Below are 16,021 nucleotides of genomic sequence, written 5' to 3' on the forward strand. Positions count from 1 at the left end.
CGCAAACTGGATACTAAAAGAATGTAAATAAGAACTAATAGATAAAATATATAACATAATAAGTTGCTCACTCGAAGAAGGAAGAATACCAGAAGACTGGAAAAATGCTGATAGAGTACCAATATATAAAGGAAAAAACAAGGAAGACCCAACAAATTATAGACTGGTTTCCCTTACTAGCAATGGTAGCCAAAATTTGTGAAAAAGTTATAAAAAGTAGATGGATAAAACATTTGGAGAACAGAATACTAAATCCAAGACAATTTGGATTTACACAGGGAAGATCATGTGCCACAAATCTGATCTGTTTTAACTCAAGATTACTAGAAATAATACAGGAAAGGGATGGATGGGTTGAGTGTGCTTTCCTAGACCTACAAAAAGTTTTTGACAAAGTATCACACACAAAACTATTAAGAAAACTGGAAACCATAGGAGGGATACAAGGTAAACTACTGAAATGGATGGAGGATTTCTTGCATGGAAGAAAAATGAGAGTAGTGCTCAGAGATAAGAGTTCTACTAGGGAAGAGGTGATTAATGGAGTTCCACAAGGATTAGTATTAGGTCCAATAATGTTTGCTACTTATATGAATGACATGGATGAGGATGTGAAATGTTATATGAGCTTCTTTGCAGGAGACACAAAACTATTGAAGAAAGTGAGTAGTGAAACAGATTGTGATTTGCTGCAGAGAGATCTGAACAGGGTTTGGGAATAGAGTCAGAAGTGGGAAGTGGACTTCAACATTAAGAAATATAGCATAATGGAATTTGGAAAAATTAAATAAAGAATATCAGGACCATATAAAATAGTGCAAAGGAAGTAAAGAGAATGGGATCTGAAAAAGACCTGGGAGTAATCATCACAAAAGACATGTCTCCTGATAAACAAAATTGTCGGAGAAACCTACAACTTGCTAAGATCAATAAAGGTGGCTTTTACTTACTTGGATGAAGAAATGGTAAAAAAATACTAGTCACATTGATAAGGCCAAAATTGGAGTATGCAGTGACACTATGGTCACACAGAACTAAAAAGAATATAAGGAAAATTGAGAGAATCCAGAGAGCAACTACGAAGATAGCCCCAACACTTTCAAAAATGTCATATGAGGAGAGTTTGTCAAAACTAGAATTACTGACTCTGGAACAAAGGAGAGAAAGAGGTGACTTGTTGACTATCTACAGAATCATGAGATGTATGGAAGTTTTTGATAGAGAAGACTCACTAAACTGAGATAAGAGAAATGCAAGGGGACATCTAAGGAAGCTCAAGGACAGTTATAGAAGAGACCTGAAAAAGAACAGTTTTCCCCACAGCGTGGTGGATGTATGGAACAAACTAGATGAAACAATAGTGTGTGCAAAAACCATACACGAATTTAAGAGCAAATTAGACATGGCAAGATAGAGACAGGACACCATGAGTGTGGCTCCCCTTCCCATAAGATACAACTAGGTAAATACTAGGTAAATATAGGCTTCTCTTTGTGTCCATCCCTAAATATATATCTCATGCCACTTATAGTCCCTCTACACATTTACTTATTTCCCTTTCTCTACAATTTACCTCTAGTCCCACTCCTCAATGTAATCCTAAATATTTAAAACTATCCACTTCCACTAGTCTCTTTCCTTTACGACATGCCTCCAATTCACTGCCACCCTCATCCCTTGTACATATATAGAAATTGTAGTCTACAAATATTAAATTAGAAATACATACACTGTATTTAGGCTAAAGAGATGACTAACACATATTTTCAATTCCAAAATTGGTACCAACATCTATTTTTATGAAGGGTCATAAGAGATATGAAAGGTAGAATAAACAAGGGAAAAGTTTCACTGCTGTATATAAAAACCACTGTGAATATATGATGAGCAGTCATAAAATCAAACCTGAATATGAACTCTTTACTGTGCAGATCCTCTTAACCAGACAAAAGCATCTGTTTTTAGCAAAAGAAAAAAGAAAGGAAAAAAAATCAAAAGAAAAGAATAGAAAATTAAATAAAATAAAATAAATCCTCAAATGTCACACACTTCAGACTGCAATGCTTAATAAAGAATTAATAAAAATAGTTCAAGTTGTTGTTGTTGTCGTTCCCTAGACTGTCTGTCAGAGCAGTCCTGTCTCACCAAGGAATGCCACAGCCGAAACTGGCTTTTCCCACAAATCCTTTATAGAGTGTATGTTGTGTTGTTTGCATGCATGATTGTGTATAATGCAGTCTTCCATTATGTGTTGTATGGTATGGGGTGAAGTGTTACATCCTGGGCAGCTGTTCACAATGTGGTCATCCAGCCTCTTCTGGTAGCTTAGAAGTGCTGGGTGGTGGCCACACCGCAGTCTGGCCAGGTGGACTCTGTCCTTTCGTGGGAGAGAGGATTCAGAAGGGTGGATATCAGAGGGTCTGGCATGCAGCAGTGTGTTGTTTTTCAGTGTGTTAATTGAGCGGTGAGTGATATGATTATGAATATGTTTCCGGAGGCTGGTATTTGGTGGTTGTGGAGGAAGAGAAGAGAGTATCTGTGTGTGATACAGGTCTTTGGGTGATGTTTTAATGTTTCTTGGTGTGTGTGAGTGTTCTGCTATGTAGTGTAGCAGGTGTGATGTGTTTGTGGTGGCTGCGGCAAGTGTTTGTGTGCCTCTCATGTCGAGGTGGTCCTTGACTTTGAGGACTTTTGTTTCATGGTGTAAATGGTCTGTAGGTGTTGTATTTGTGCAGCCTGTAATTGTTTTTAGGGCTTTGTTTTGTATGATTTCAAGGGTGTTGTGGTGTGTCTCATTGAGATTAGGAGCCCATGCAGGACTCGCATAATTCATCACTGAGCATATGCATTGTTTGTAGATTGTTATGTTAGTTTCTTTGTTTTGTCCAAATGTTGTTCCAGTGATTGACTTAAATGCATTAAGTCTAGGTGTACATTTGTTTTTTATGTTTGTGATTGAAAGACATGGATGTATCATATGTTACACCAAGAATTTTCAGTGTGTTTGTGTGTAGTATTAAAGTGTTGTTGATGTAGAGATGAGGTATGTATTTTATGTTCTTTTGTCCAGTTGTTGTTGTTGTTGTCGTTCCCTAGACTGTCTGTCCGAGCAGTCCCGTCTCCCCAAGGAAGGCCACAGCCGAAACTGGGTTTTCCCACAAATCCTTTATAGAGTGTATGTTGTGTTGTTTGCGTGCATGATTGTGTATAATGCAGTCTTCCATTATGTGTTGTATGGTATGGGGTGAAGTGTTACATCCTGGGCAGCTGTTCACAACACGGTCGTCCAGCCTCTTCTGGTAGCTTAGAAGTGCTGGGTGGTGACCGCATCGCAGTCTGGCCAAGTGGACTCTGTCCTTTCGTGGGAGAGAGGATTCAGAAGGGTGGATATCAGGGGGTCTGGCATGCAGCAGTGTGTTGTCTTTCAGTGTGTTAATGGAACGGTGAGTGATATGATTATGAATATGTTTCCGGAGGCTGGTATTTGGTGGTTGTGGAGGAAGAGAAGAGAGTATCTGTGCGTAATAAAGGTCTTTGGGTGTAGTTTTAATGTTTCTTGGTGTGTGTGGGTGTTCTGCTATGTAGTGTAGCGGGTGTGTGATGTGTTTGTGGTGGCTGCAGCAAGTGTTTGTGTGCCTCTCATGTCGAGGTGGTCCTTGACTTTGAGGACTTTTGTTTCATGGTGTAAATGGTCTGTAGGTGATGTATTTGTGCAGCCTGTAATTGTTTTTAGGGCTTTGTTTTGTATGATTTGAAGGGTGTTGTGGTGTGTCTCACTGAGATTAGGAGCCCATGCAGGACTCGCATAATTCATCACTGAGCGTATGCATTGTTTGTATATTGTTATATTAGTTTCTTTGTTTTGTCCAAATGTTGTTCCTGTGATTGACTTAAGTGCGTTAAGTCTAGGTGTGCATTTGTTTTTTATGTTTGTGAGTTATAACATTGGACATTAGTAAAGCTTTTGATGCTATCCCCCGCCACAACCTAACAAATAAAATATATAACACAGACATGCACAATAACACCAAAAGATGGCTGGCCAATTATCTGGCAGGCAGGAATGCTCATGTGTCATATAATGGCCAATCATCGCACATCAGAAACATTAAGAACGGAGTACCACAGGGCTCAGTTCTATCCCCCACATTATTTAATCTATACATGCATGACTTACCCACGCCAGACACCTCAGAAATACAAATCTCTTCCTACGCAGACGACATAACAATCACATGCACACATCGTAACACAGACAAAGCTGCAGAAATAATCCAGCCTTACCTTGACACACTCAACACATGGTTCATCACAAACAGACTCAAAATAGCTCCAACCAAATCTACAGCAACACTTCTCACCAACTGGACAAAAGAACACAAATACATACCTCATCTCTACATCAACAACACTCTAATACCACACACAAACACACCGAAAATTCTTGGTGTAACATACGATACGTCCATGTCCTTCTTTTGTCCAGTTGGTGAGAAGTGTTGCTGTAGATTTGGTTGGAGCTATTTTGAGTCTGTTTGTGATGAACCATGTGTTGAGTGTATCAAGGTATGGCTGGATTATTTCTGCAGCTTTGTCTGTGTTACGATGTGTGCATGTGATTGTTATGTCGTATGCGTAGGAAGAGATTTGTATTTCTGAGGTGTCTGGTGTGGGGGATAGAACAGAGCCCTGTGGTACTCCCAATCCCAAGAGTTGGGGGCCAAACGGCGGCAACCAGCCCTGGCCACCGGCTCTATGCAGGGCACTGATCCCCAAGAGGAGCTACGATTGCCTTGGGGAGTATCACAATAGTTCAAGTTCTCTACCAACCCTTAACCCATTAATGACGATTGGGAGGATATACTGCCACTGCTTATATTCACATCAGGACATGTGGTATTCAGTGCTAGCGCATTACCGTTTGATCAGATACCTATATGTTTCAACTTGCTCATTACACATCTGCATGTTGCTCTGATTCACAAATCTGTCAGTTATGTGCTAGATACAGTCATGTGAAGGTGTTTGTATGTCTCAACTACACAACAAATGAGGGTATGTAGAACAATGTTTACATTTTTCCTCAGACCAGTAACCATTATTATTTTACTCTATATTGACATCTTTATAAAACTGTATTGAGAAAATATCAGCAAATTGTTTCTTATCAAAGATATAACTAGAAAGAATTTGCAGGCAGGAATTCCTGCCACTTCATTCCAATAAACTATTTTCAGTAAATATAAATTACATAGCATTCTGTTGCTATACAATGTGACTGTCTGTGACTACAAAAAAAATGCATAGCAAAATGTGTACATATTGGTATTATATGTTGTCTGTTTGGTTTTCAGCCTCAGCTTCAATAAAATTCATGAAATATTGGACAAACTTGACTGTGAAAGCACAACAGTAGCTATTAATCCACTACATGAGGATGGTGTTGCAGATATTGATTGTGGCTCAGATACTTTTGATGACGATGTCATATGCAACCCTATTCATCTTCCATGAAGAATTTTGTCTTCTGAAGCAGTTTCTGTTACTACAAGTAATCAGAAGGATGATATGAATGATGAACCAGACCCTCCTTCAACATCATCACAACCTCCAAGAAAGCTTCAAAAAAAGAATTACAATTGGCACAATAATAGTATCCACATCAAGTCTGTACCAGGCTACGTTATGTTCAGAAACAAAATGACTTATTGAAACTGAAAGAAAAAGTAAAGAATCCAGAGGACTGCATCAGGTTATAAATTCACATTCACATTTATAAACAAATCAATAACATTTTCTTCAAAAATAAATGTTTTTTACAAAGTAGATAATTATTATCATTAATGGCTTAATCCCCCTTCTACTAAAGGAGTTATCAATCAACTGGTTGCCCCCAGTTATTTCCTGCAAGAGACCCACAGCCCTCAGGAAACTGGTCACAGCTACTGGTTCATCCCAAGTCATTCAAAGAATATATTTTGAGCTGTCAGGAGTGAATAATTGAAGGGGTTATGCACAGCTAAAGAAAAAACCCAAGGCAACTTGAAATGAAAGGAGTTAATCAAGGTAATTTTTATCTTGTCTCTAATAAAGCTTGGCATGGCCTTAAACTGAATGGACCAAATGCTCCCAATGGGGCCACACACCTACAGGAACCTATTGACCATACCAGTTATCTACTAGTTGGTCACATCACTTTGAATGCCAGACCTTCCAATACTTTCTTTTATTTTTGCATATAGCGAAAAGTTATTGATGGAACCAGCTGTGAAATCAGTGCAAGATGAGCAGGACCAGATTTCACCTTTTATGGGCTACCACTTAATGTAACTGAATGTTAGAAGGTAAAACTGAGGAGCCTACATCAGGAGGCACATAGCTGCTGCCAAAGCTGTTACCTTTGCCCTGTGCATCTGGACTGGGCTGGCAACTGTTGTCACTACTGGGAATAAGACAGAAATGCAGGATTTGAACCCACAAATAAGACAGTGCGAGGCCAGCACATTTTCAATTATGCCACAAGCACACAATGTTAGAAGCTACAGAATATTTTGCAAAATCTAATGTTTTCAAATTCCCTGGACTGCCACCTTGCACAAATAGTGAAGTTATGATTTTTACATTATTTAATGTGTGCAGTGACACACTGATCTCCTGACTCAGTTAATTCTTTTGTCAAAATAAATGTAAATATTCATTTCAGTAAAATTTAGAAGTGCACACTTAACGATATAGTAATAGAAAATTAATACTAATTTACTAGATTATTATACATCAATGTAATATACAGGTACTCCTCGTTTAACGACCTACTCAGTTAACGACAACTCGGAGTAACAACGGGCTTTATGACGTTAACGTAAATCTCCCGAAGTTACGACGTCGTGTACGATAATTAAGTTGGCTGAGGCAAATTTGTATGATGTTATAAATGAACTTGTACGGTGGATATTAGCTGTGAGGTAAAGTGTTCTGAAGCTTAGGTCTACATTACCATCCTGCAAGCTGCAAAAACTACCTGGGGTACAGTGTATACCGGTAGTGGTAAATTTTTAGTTTCGACCATGGGCGCAATATAGCAATAGAAAATTAATTATTAATTTTGTAAATTATAATGTATCAACGTAATATGCAATTTTGTGAGCGGAAATGAAAAAAAAAAATGCTAAAACAGATTTCGTAAGTAACGAAGTCATGTCGGACGAATGGTACACCATGTTTGTTATGATAGATGCCGATGTCGAAGAAATGAAAGGATGATAAATCAATTCGTCTAACCTAAACTAAACTCACCTAACCTGTGTTTAATAAATCATTACCTGCAAATTAAATGTCATCCTGCTCGTCCTCGTTGTCGTCGTCGTGAAAGACATTGGCAGACGACAAGATGGCGTCCCGAGCCTATGCTACCGACTTCGTTCATTAGCATATTTTCTAGTAGCAAGGTATTTTTTACTTTCATTTCCGGCCACAAAATTGCATATTACGTTGATACATTTTAATTTACAAAATTAATAATTAATTTTCTATTACTATATTGTGCCCATGGTCGAAACTAAAAAAATACCCCGGTATTCAATATGGAATGTCAGCATACGCGGATTTGGTCAAATACGGTAATTTTAGGAACCTAACCACCGTAAATAAACAGTAAATAAAGCTTTAATGTACTGTATAAAAGAGGGAAAATACACGAAAATAAAGATACATGTATTGCTGGACATTGTACATACAGTACATGTACGTATATGTATACACTTTCGCTTAACGACCAATTCGGTTAACGACAGCGCGCTGGTCCCAATTGTCGTTGTTAAACGAGGAGTACCTGTACTTTTTTCTTGGCAGAATTCAATAACATAAGAAGTTGCTATAAGTGAAACATTAATGGAGTCATGAGTGCTTGAGATGCCATCTTTGTTTTGATAGATGCAGAAGTTTGAAGAAATTAAAGTATGATAAATTAGTCTAATCTGATCTGCATTTAGTAATATGGTACCTGTAATGCTAGAGGTCATCAGGTTTGTTGTTGTCAGGAATGTTGATGGCCGGTTTTGGTATCGAATGAGACTGTGGAATGTACAGGAGTTTCATAGCTTCAAGAAAAGCATGAAGCTCAGCTCCATAGCACTGGTTAAAAAATATGACGTCACTTGGAGTGGGAGAATACCCAGTACACAACGTATCACAGTTGTCAAACTGACATTGACGGAACTGGACAGACAACATGGCATATTAAACCTATCGTTGTAGCTCCATTCAGTAGTGTACTTGCTTTTACCAAGGCTTTTTGTTATTGATTTCTGCTGAGAAAAATGTATATTATGTTGATGTATTATGATTTACAAAATTAATATCTAATTTCCTATTGCTATATCACTTAGGTATGCACTTCTAAAAGTAAACCTTTATTTCTTAAGGAAATATGAATAATAGCATTAAAGTTACAAAAATTATCACAATTTTATTGTCTTGTATATGGGCGATAGAGAAATATCAACTCAGACTCACAGACCTTGTCCATGAATCTTAGGACCTGCAAAAAATATTCCAATTTAGCCCCACACCTCCTGAAGTTTGTGCTAAATGAAAGGGTTACACACAGTTTGGTAAATCTAAAGAACTGTAAACCTAAATGATATAGCAATAGAAAATGAAATACTATTTTTGTGGATTATTATACATCAACGTAATATATGTTTATCTTGGCAGAAATCAATAACAAAAAAAGTTACTAAAAGGGATACACTAGCAACAACTCAGACATCAGCGAAATTCAAGATGCCATATTTGTTTTTGTTTGTTGTGGAAGATGAACTAATGGAAGTCTAATATATACAGTACTTACAAATACCAAGGGATTCCCTTACAAGGGTGGTAGCTAAAGTCAAAGGGTATAAATCCACTCCCACCTATTTCATCCCTCACCCCCCCCATACTCTCCCATTCACTACTCCTCCCTCCCTTTTTTCTTGGTTCCTGATAAATTGGTCTAGTTTAGTCTAATGAACTCTAGGGACAATATGAAATATTCTATGGAAGAAGAATTGACAGGAATCAAAGTAGAGAAGGATCTGGGAGTTGTAATTGATGATGAGCTGAAGTTCACAGCACACTTGGCTGAGAAAATCAATAAGGCAAATAGAGTAGTCGGGCTAATAATAAGAACTTTCGTAACAATGAACGAGACCATATTCAAATCATTATACACTGCACTAGTCCGACCACATTTGGAATATGCTAATCAAGTATGGTGTCCATACAAGAAAAAGGACATTGAGACTGTGGAAGCATGTCAAAGAAGAGCAACAAAGTTGGTCCCTAGCCTGAAGGATTTGCCTTACCCTGAACAATTGAGGAAATTGGACTTTCCTACACTATCATACTGTAGATCAAGAGGGGACACGATAGAAACCTTTAAAATTGTGAACAATTTATATGATAGTGAAGTGAGCAGAGGATTATTTATTGAACTTGCCGGTTCAGTGACTCGAGGACACGCCAAGAATATCTACAAGCAGCACCCAAGATTGGACATCAGGAAATTCACTTTCTGCAGTCGTGTTGTGAACAACTGGAATAGTCTTCCTGATCATGTTGTGAATGCAAATTCAGTTGTAAGTTTTGAAAAGAGATTGGATAGTGTATGGAAACATCAAGATCAAATATTCGATTACACAGCACAAATAAATAACAAACACCTAGACCACAATGACCACTAGACCACAGATGACCTAAGTATTAGTCATTTAGAGCCGGAGTAACAGGCTCAAAAGCCTCTTCCGGGACCCTTCTGTGAGTATCTGTGAGTAAATGCATACCCCACAGAAGGTTAGGTTAAGTACATTTTGTGAGACCAATTTATTAGACCAAACCCAAGCAAGTCTAATAAATTGATCTAATCTGACCTAACCTAACCTTCTATGGGTTATGAATTTAGCATCCCTAAAAGTCATCAGACTAGACTAGGCAAATTTATCAGACTTCCATTAGGTCATCTTCCACAACAAACATGGAGTTGAAACTCGCTGATGTCCAAGTTATCACTGATGTATCGCTTTTGGCCCGGGTTTTGATATTTTCTGCCAAACTGGTGAAACTAGGGAGATGTGGGTTTTTGTAAGTGCATATGAGCCTGGTAGTGAGAAGAGTGTAGAGGAAAGGGAGGCTTTTTGGATAGATTTAAATGAGTACATAGAGGGTTTAGGGAGAAATGTCAATGTAGTGGTATTGGGAGCTCTTAATACTTGGGTAGGAAATGAACCAATAGATGGAGTGGTTGGGAAGTATGGAGTTCCAGGAAAAAATTATATTGGAGAGTCGATGGTGATGTGTCTAGAGAGCTGATAATAGCAAATACAGTGTTTAGGAAGAAAGTCAAACATCTGTACACATGGGAGAGGGTGGTAGATAGGACAACATACAGGTAACCAGGAGAATAATTGGAAGTTCTAAATGTACATGTTCTAAGGTGAGAGAGTGAGGGAATATCAGATCCTTTTTTGGTGGGAGGTAAGTTGAGGATAGATGGAGAAAGAGGAAAATGACAAAAGGTAGAGAGGTCCTTTGAGTAAACTGCTTAAATGAGAAAGATAAGGAGAAGGAGTGCAAGAAGCTGAGAGAGGAGTGGGAGGGAGTGAAGGATAGAGTAGAACTAGGAGTGGAGGAGGAATGGGGATGGTTCAAGGAGGGAATCACAAGGTGTGCACAGCTGATGTGTGGAACAAGGAGGATGGGAGGAAAGGTAGCGGGTGGTGGGATGATAAAGCAAAGACGGTTGTACAAGAGAAGAAATGAGCATTCATGGATTGGTTACAAAATAGGATGAAAGGATCATATGAGGTACAAAGAAAAGAGAAGTAAAGTATAAGATAAAGGAGGAAAAGGGGAGAGATGTGAAATGGGGTAAGAGTATGACAGAAATTTTTTAAAGTAATATTTTACAAAGAAATTAAGAGAAGAGGAGGCAAATCAAGTAGAGAAGAAAAGGTAAAAGGGGTAGATGGAGAAATGATAATGGAAGAGAAGGCAGTATGAGGAAGATGGAGAGAGCATTTTAGGGAGTTGCTCAATGTGAAGGAGGATAGGGAGGGAAACGTAGTTGCAGTGGGAAGCACTAAGAAAATGACCATGATGAGTGAAGAAAATGGAGAAGAAATAAGTAATGATGCGGTGAAAGCAGTTGTTAAAATTATGAGAGCAAGTATTGCACCTGGGTTGGATGGGTGTCATACGGAGTGTCTACAAAAGGGAGATACAGTGATGGTGGACGGGCTGGTGAGGTTGTTTAATGTTTGTCTAAAAGAGGGTAGAGTGCCAGAGGACTTGAGGAGTGCATGTATAGTTCCACTTTACAAGGGAAAAGGGGACAAATATGAGTGCAGTAGTGTAGTAGTTTCAGTGGGATCAGTCTGTTTAGTGTAGTTGGGAAAGCTTATGGAAGGGTTTTGATTGAGAGGATTAGGAGAGGAACAGAGGATGTAATTGGTGAGCAGTGTGGGCTTAGGACAGGTAAGGGTTGCATGGATCAGATTTATGTGGTAAGGTATACAAGAAAACTTTAGGAAAAGGTCAGGATGTTTTTTGGGCCTTTCTGGATTTGGAAAATGCTTATGACAGGGTAGACAGGAAGACACTATGGGTGGTATTACAGATATATGGAATAGGAGGAAACCTGTTAAGTGCAGTCAAGAGTTTTTACAAAAGTACAGCCTGTGTTAGAATCAGAAATGGAGAGAGTGAATGGATTAAGGAAAAGGTGGGACTTTGTCAGGGATGAGTTATGTCACCTTGGCTGTTCAATTTATACATGTATGGGGTGGTGCGAGAGGTAGACGCACGGGTAATGGGTTGGGGATTGGAAATGGTTAAAGAAAATTGAGAAAAGTGGGAGATAAGCCAGTTATCGGTTGCTGATGACACAGCACTTTTGGCAGGATCAGAGGGATTAAGGAAGCTAGTGACAGAGTTTGGAAGGTGTGCAAAAGAAGAAAGTTGAAGATAAATGTGGGCAAATGTGAGGTGATGAGATGTACGAGGGGAGAATGTGGCAGCAAATTGGAGGCGAGTATTAAGGAAGACTGGATGAAGTGGATAGTTTTAGATACTTGGGTGCAAATGTAGCAGGAAAGGGAGGAGTGGAGATGGAGGTAGACTGTAGATTGAGAGAAGCGAGTATATGCCTTGGGGCATTAAAGTGTAATGAGAAATAGACATCTGGAAATAGATGCTAAAAAGAGATTGTATGAAGGAGTGATTGTGCAAACAGCATTGTATGAAGGGCGACTGAGAAATTTGTGGCTTATGGTACTAAAATTTATTTCATGATACATACAGACGCTCCTCTACTTACATTCATTCGTTTTACGTTTTTTCGATTTTACGTTTGAACTGACTGTAAAAAAAAAAATTGTAAAAAAAAAAAAAAAAAAAATTGAGTGAATTTTTTAGTTCAGCGCGCTCTCCGTAGTTCAAACGATACTTACGCATGACACCGCGTCCATTGTTTACATGGCACGAACAACAGACTGAACATACCTTGCCTCATCCTCCCCCTCCTCCACCATCTCAATTTATGTTGCTTGAATTTAATTTATTTGAAATTAATGTTATTATTTTACAATGTCATGTGTATTATTAATGATTTAGGGGTGTTTTATAAGATACGGTAATAGAATTTACGGATGTATAGTACAGTAACAACTTACGTTCATTTTCAACTTACATTCGGCCGTTCGGAACGTAACTAAAACGTAAGTTGAGGAGCGTCTGTATACCGTATATACTCGTCTATAGGTCAAAATCTTAAGGAATTTTTTTTAGGCCAAAACCTAGGGGTCGACCTATACCCAAGTAATAATCTTGTTAGGTTGAAATCCAGACATGACAAGAAAGGCTAGGAAGAACTCTTACCTTTTCTTTAGGTTCAGAAATCAAAATATTTATTTGCTAGTTACTACCAGTAAACAATGGGGACATAAAATACACGGTACGTACCAAAACATGTGAAATTCCTTCTAGATACGGTAACCCCATACTGTGGTTTTACCCGTTTGTTAAAATTCTTAGCACAGGCGAGCTTATTGTATCATGTATACTATTATAGTACCCATAGTTGTTTAAAGAATAATAAAATGCTGTGATATTCTCAAATTTAGGTATTTTTTTAGTTTCGACCATGGGCGCAATATAGCAATAGAAAATTAATCATTAATTTTGTCAATTAAAATGTATCAACGTAATATGCAATTTTGTGGGCAGAAGTGAAAATAAAAAATACCTTGCTACAAGCAAGTATGCTAATGAGCGAAGCCGGTAGCATAGGATCGGGACGCCATCTTGTCGTCTATCAATTGATGGCCTCGGTACATTTTCTTGAAGGAATGTTATGGAGCGGAGATACATGCATTCCTTCAAGCTGCAAGAACTTTGTATACCCCGCAAGCTGAGAGAGTAGTTGAAAAGCCCGCCAACGTCTCTCACGACGACGACAATGAGGACAAGCCGGATGACATTTAATTTGCAGGTAATGATTTATTAAACAGGTTAGGTTAGGTTAGTTTAGGTTAGACGAATTTATCCTTTCATGTCTTCGACGTCGGCATCATCATAACAAACATGGCGTACCATTCGTCCGACATTACAAAGGATTACAAAGGCGGAGCATGCCGACAGGAGACCTTTTGATCCATATCTAGGTCGGATGGAGAAAAAAAAAAAAAAAAAAAAAAAAAAAAATCATATTAATAATAAATAAAAACTATAATAATGTAAATAACAAATGATTTAGCACCTTTTTTGTTTTTTATTTCCACTCACAAAATTGCATATTACGTTGATACATTATAATTTACAAAATTAATAATTAATTTTTTATTGCTATATTGCGCCCATGGTCGAAACTAAAAATTTACCCATATTTAGCTTTCTATATGGTATATATTATTGTTACCATTACCAAAACAATGCATGGATCTCACCATCACGAAAACAAACTGTTCAGTATTGCCAACTTATTACTGTTACAGTGACACATGGTATAATCCTAAATATTTTAACTAAAATCCACCAAAATCGTTTTCCTTGCTGTCGTCATCTTCACCACCAAACAGCTCCTCCCACTCACTTCTGAGTAGTATCGTCATATGGATCAACTTCATCAGCCATAGGAACATCAACATCATCTTCCTCCGACAGTTGAGATTACAAGACTACTCTGAGACACTGTTGGTTAAAATTGTTTCTAACAAAACACGCCTAGCCAGTTTATTCCATATAGCATACATTACTTCGTAATCTGTTCAAGTTTTTCACTCCGCTGAAATGGCAACTTCAGTGAAACTTATCAAATATTAAAATCAGTGAACTTGAAAAAAACATAAACTAAAATACATCAGAATTAATGATGTGAACCATAATAATCAATTGCTATACCAGGCAAGCCATGCCACTTCAAAGCATTAAGACAGTGGAATGCTCACAGCACCAAAACAATAACAAGCCACTTGACCTGTACATGAGGTATATGGAAAATTCCAGATTTTTTGGTCAAAAATGGGGGGTCGACCTTTATATGAGATCGACCTATAGACGAGTATATACGGTACCAAAGGCTTTTTCCCCCTTACAAGGGAGGTAGCCAAAAAGAAAAAGTCATAAAAACCATTCCCACCCATTCCATCCCTAATACACTCCACTCCCCTCCACCCTCCCTCTTATCTTGGCACCTCCTGGATGACGGGTCATCCCTGCATCTTGTCCACTGCCCTGGGTCTGAGGCAGTGTCGCAAGACACAGCACATCCATAGCAAGGCCGCTTCATTAAATCAGCGACCCCCCTCTCCGTCCCCTCATCCAGAAAAGAGAAGACGGGGAGAAATCCCTTCGGGCTGCATCAAATTTTTCTCACACATACTACCTCACCCCCTATCCCCCCACCCATTCCACCTCATGCATCACAACATTTTCCATATACAACCATTCTCCATTCACCCATCTTCTGTCCTCTCCTGTCCTTCCTCAACAGACATTCCCCTCCTCCCCAAAGCCCCTTTAACCCCATCTATCCATCTCATCCTAGGTCGCCCCCTCATGTTCACTCCCTCCACACCTCTTTTACTAGTCTTTCTTCACTCATTCTTTCCATGTATCCAAACCATCCCAATACTCTTTCATCCACCCTATCTCCCAACTCTCTTGCCACCCCTGTTCTCCTCCTCACCTCTTCATTTCTCACTCTATCTAGCCTAGTAACCCCCATCATACTTCTCAGACACCTCATCTCAAACACATTCAAACTCCTTCTTCTTTCTTCTTCTCTTATGCTCCATGTTTGTGCTCCCATACAGTGCTGTCAGCACAATCACTCCTTCATACAATCTCCTCTTAGCCTCCATTCCCAAATGTCTATTCCTCATTACACTTTTTAATCCACCAAGGCATTTGTTCGTTTCTCTCAATCTATATTCTACCTCCACCTCCACTCCTCCCTTTCCTGCTACATTCGCACCCAAGTATCTAAAACTATCCACTTCCTACAGTCTCTCTCTCCCTTAATGGTCACTTCCTGTCTGCTGCCACTTTCACCCCTTGTACATCTCATCACCTTACTTTTACACACATTTATCTTCAACTTTCTTCTTTCACACTCTCCCAAACTCTGTCACCAACTTCCTAAATCCCTCCTCTGATTCTGCTACAAGTGCAGTGTCATCCGCAAACAGCTGGCTCACCTCCCACTTTTCTCCATTTTCTTTAAACATCTCCAATCCCTGACCCATCACCCTTGCATTTACCTCTCACACCACCCCATCCAATAAGTTGAACAGCCAGGGCGACATAACACATCCCTGATGAAGTCCCACCTTTACCTTGAAACACTCTCTCCATTTCTAATCCTGACACATGCTCTACTACTCCCGTAAAAACTCTTGACAGCTCCTAGAAGCTTTCCTCCTATCCCATATATCTGCAATACCTCCCATAGTGAATTCCTGTCTACCCTGTCATAAGCCTTTTCTAG

At 38.8% G+C, this 16,021-nt stretch overlaps 1 protein-coding gene across 10 annotated transcripts in view; it reads right to left on the reverse strand.

The window, feature by feature from the left end:
* The window catches only part of LOC143032344 (ribonuclease P protein subunit p25-like protein), an 82,203-nt gene that overhangs the window by 49,572 nt on the left and 16,610 nt on the right, over positions 1–16,021 (reverse strand). The window contains exon 1 of one of the 10 annotated variants that reach the window (XM_076196930.1): positions 8,000–8,033. The exons of the other annotated variants lie outside the window; for them this stretch is intronic. Within the exon in view, the coding sequence (XP_076053045.1) occupies positions 8,000–8,018 (19 nt within the window). The 5' untranslated portion in view covers positions 8,019–8,033. Of the gene's footprint in view, positions 1–7,999; positions 8,034–16,021 lie in introns of those variants that run through there. 10 annotated transcript variants of the gene reach the window in all.

Source organism: Oratosquilla oratoria, chromosome 13 (genome assembly GCF_046742065.1).
Source record: "Oratosquilla oratoria isolate Oo_2021 chromosome 13, ASM4674206v1, whole genome shotgun sequence".
Lineage (NCBI taxonomy): Eukaryota > Metazoa > Arthropoda > Malacostraca > Stomatopoda > Squillidae > Oratosquilla > Oratosquilla oratoria.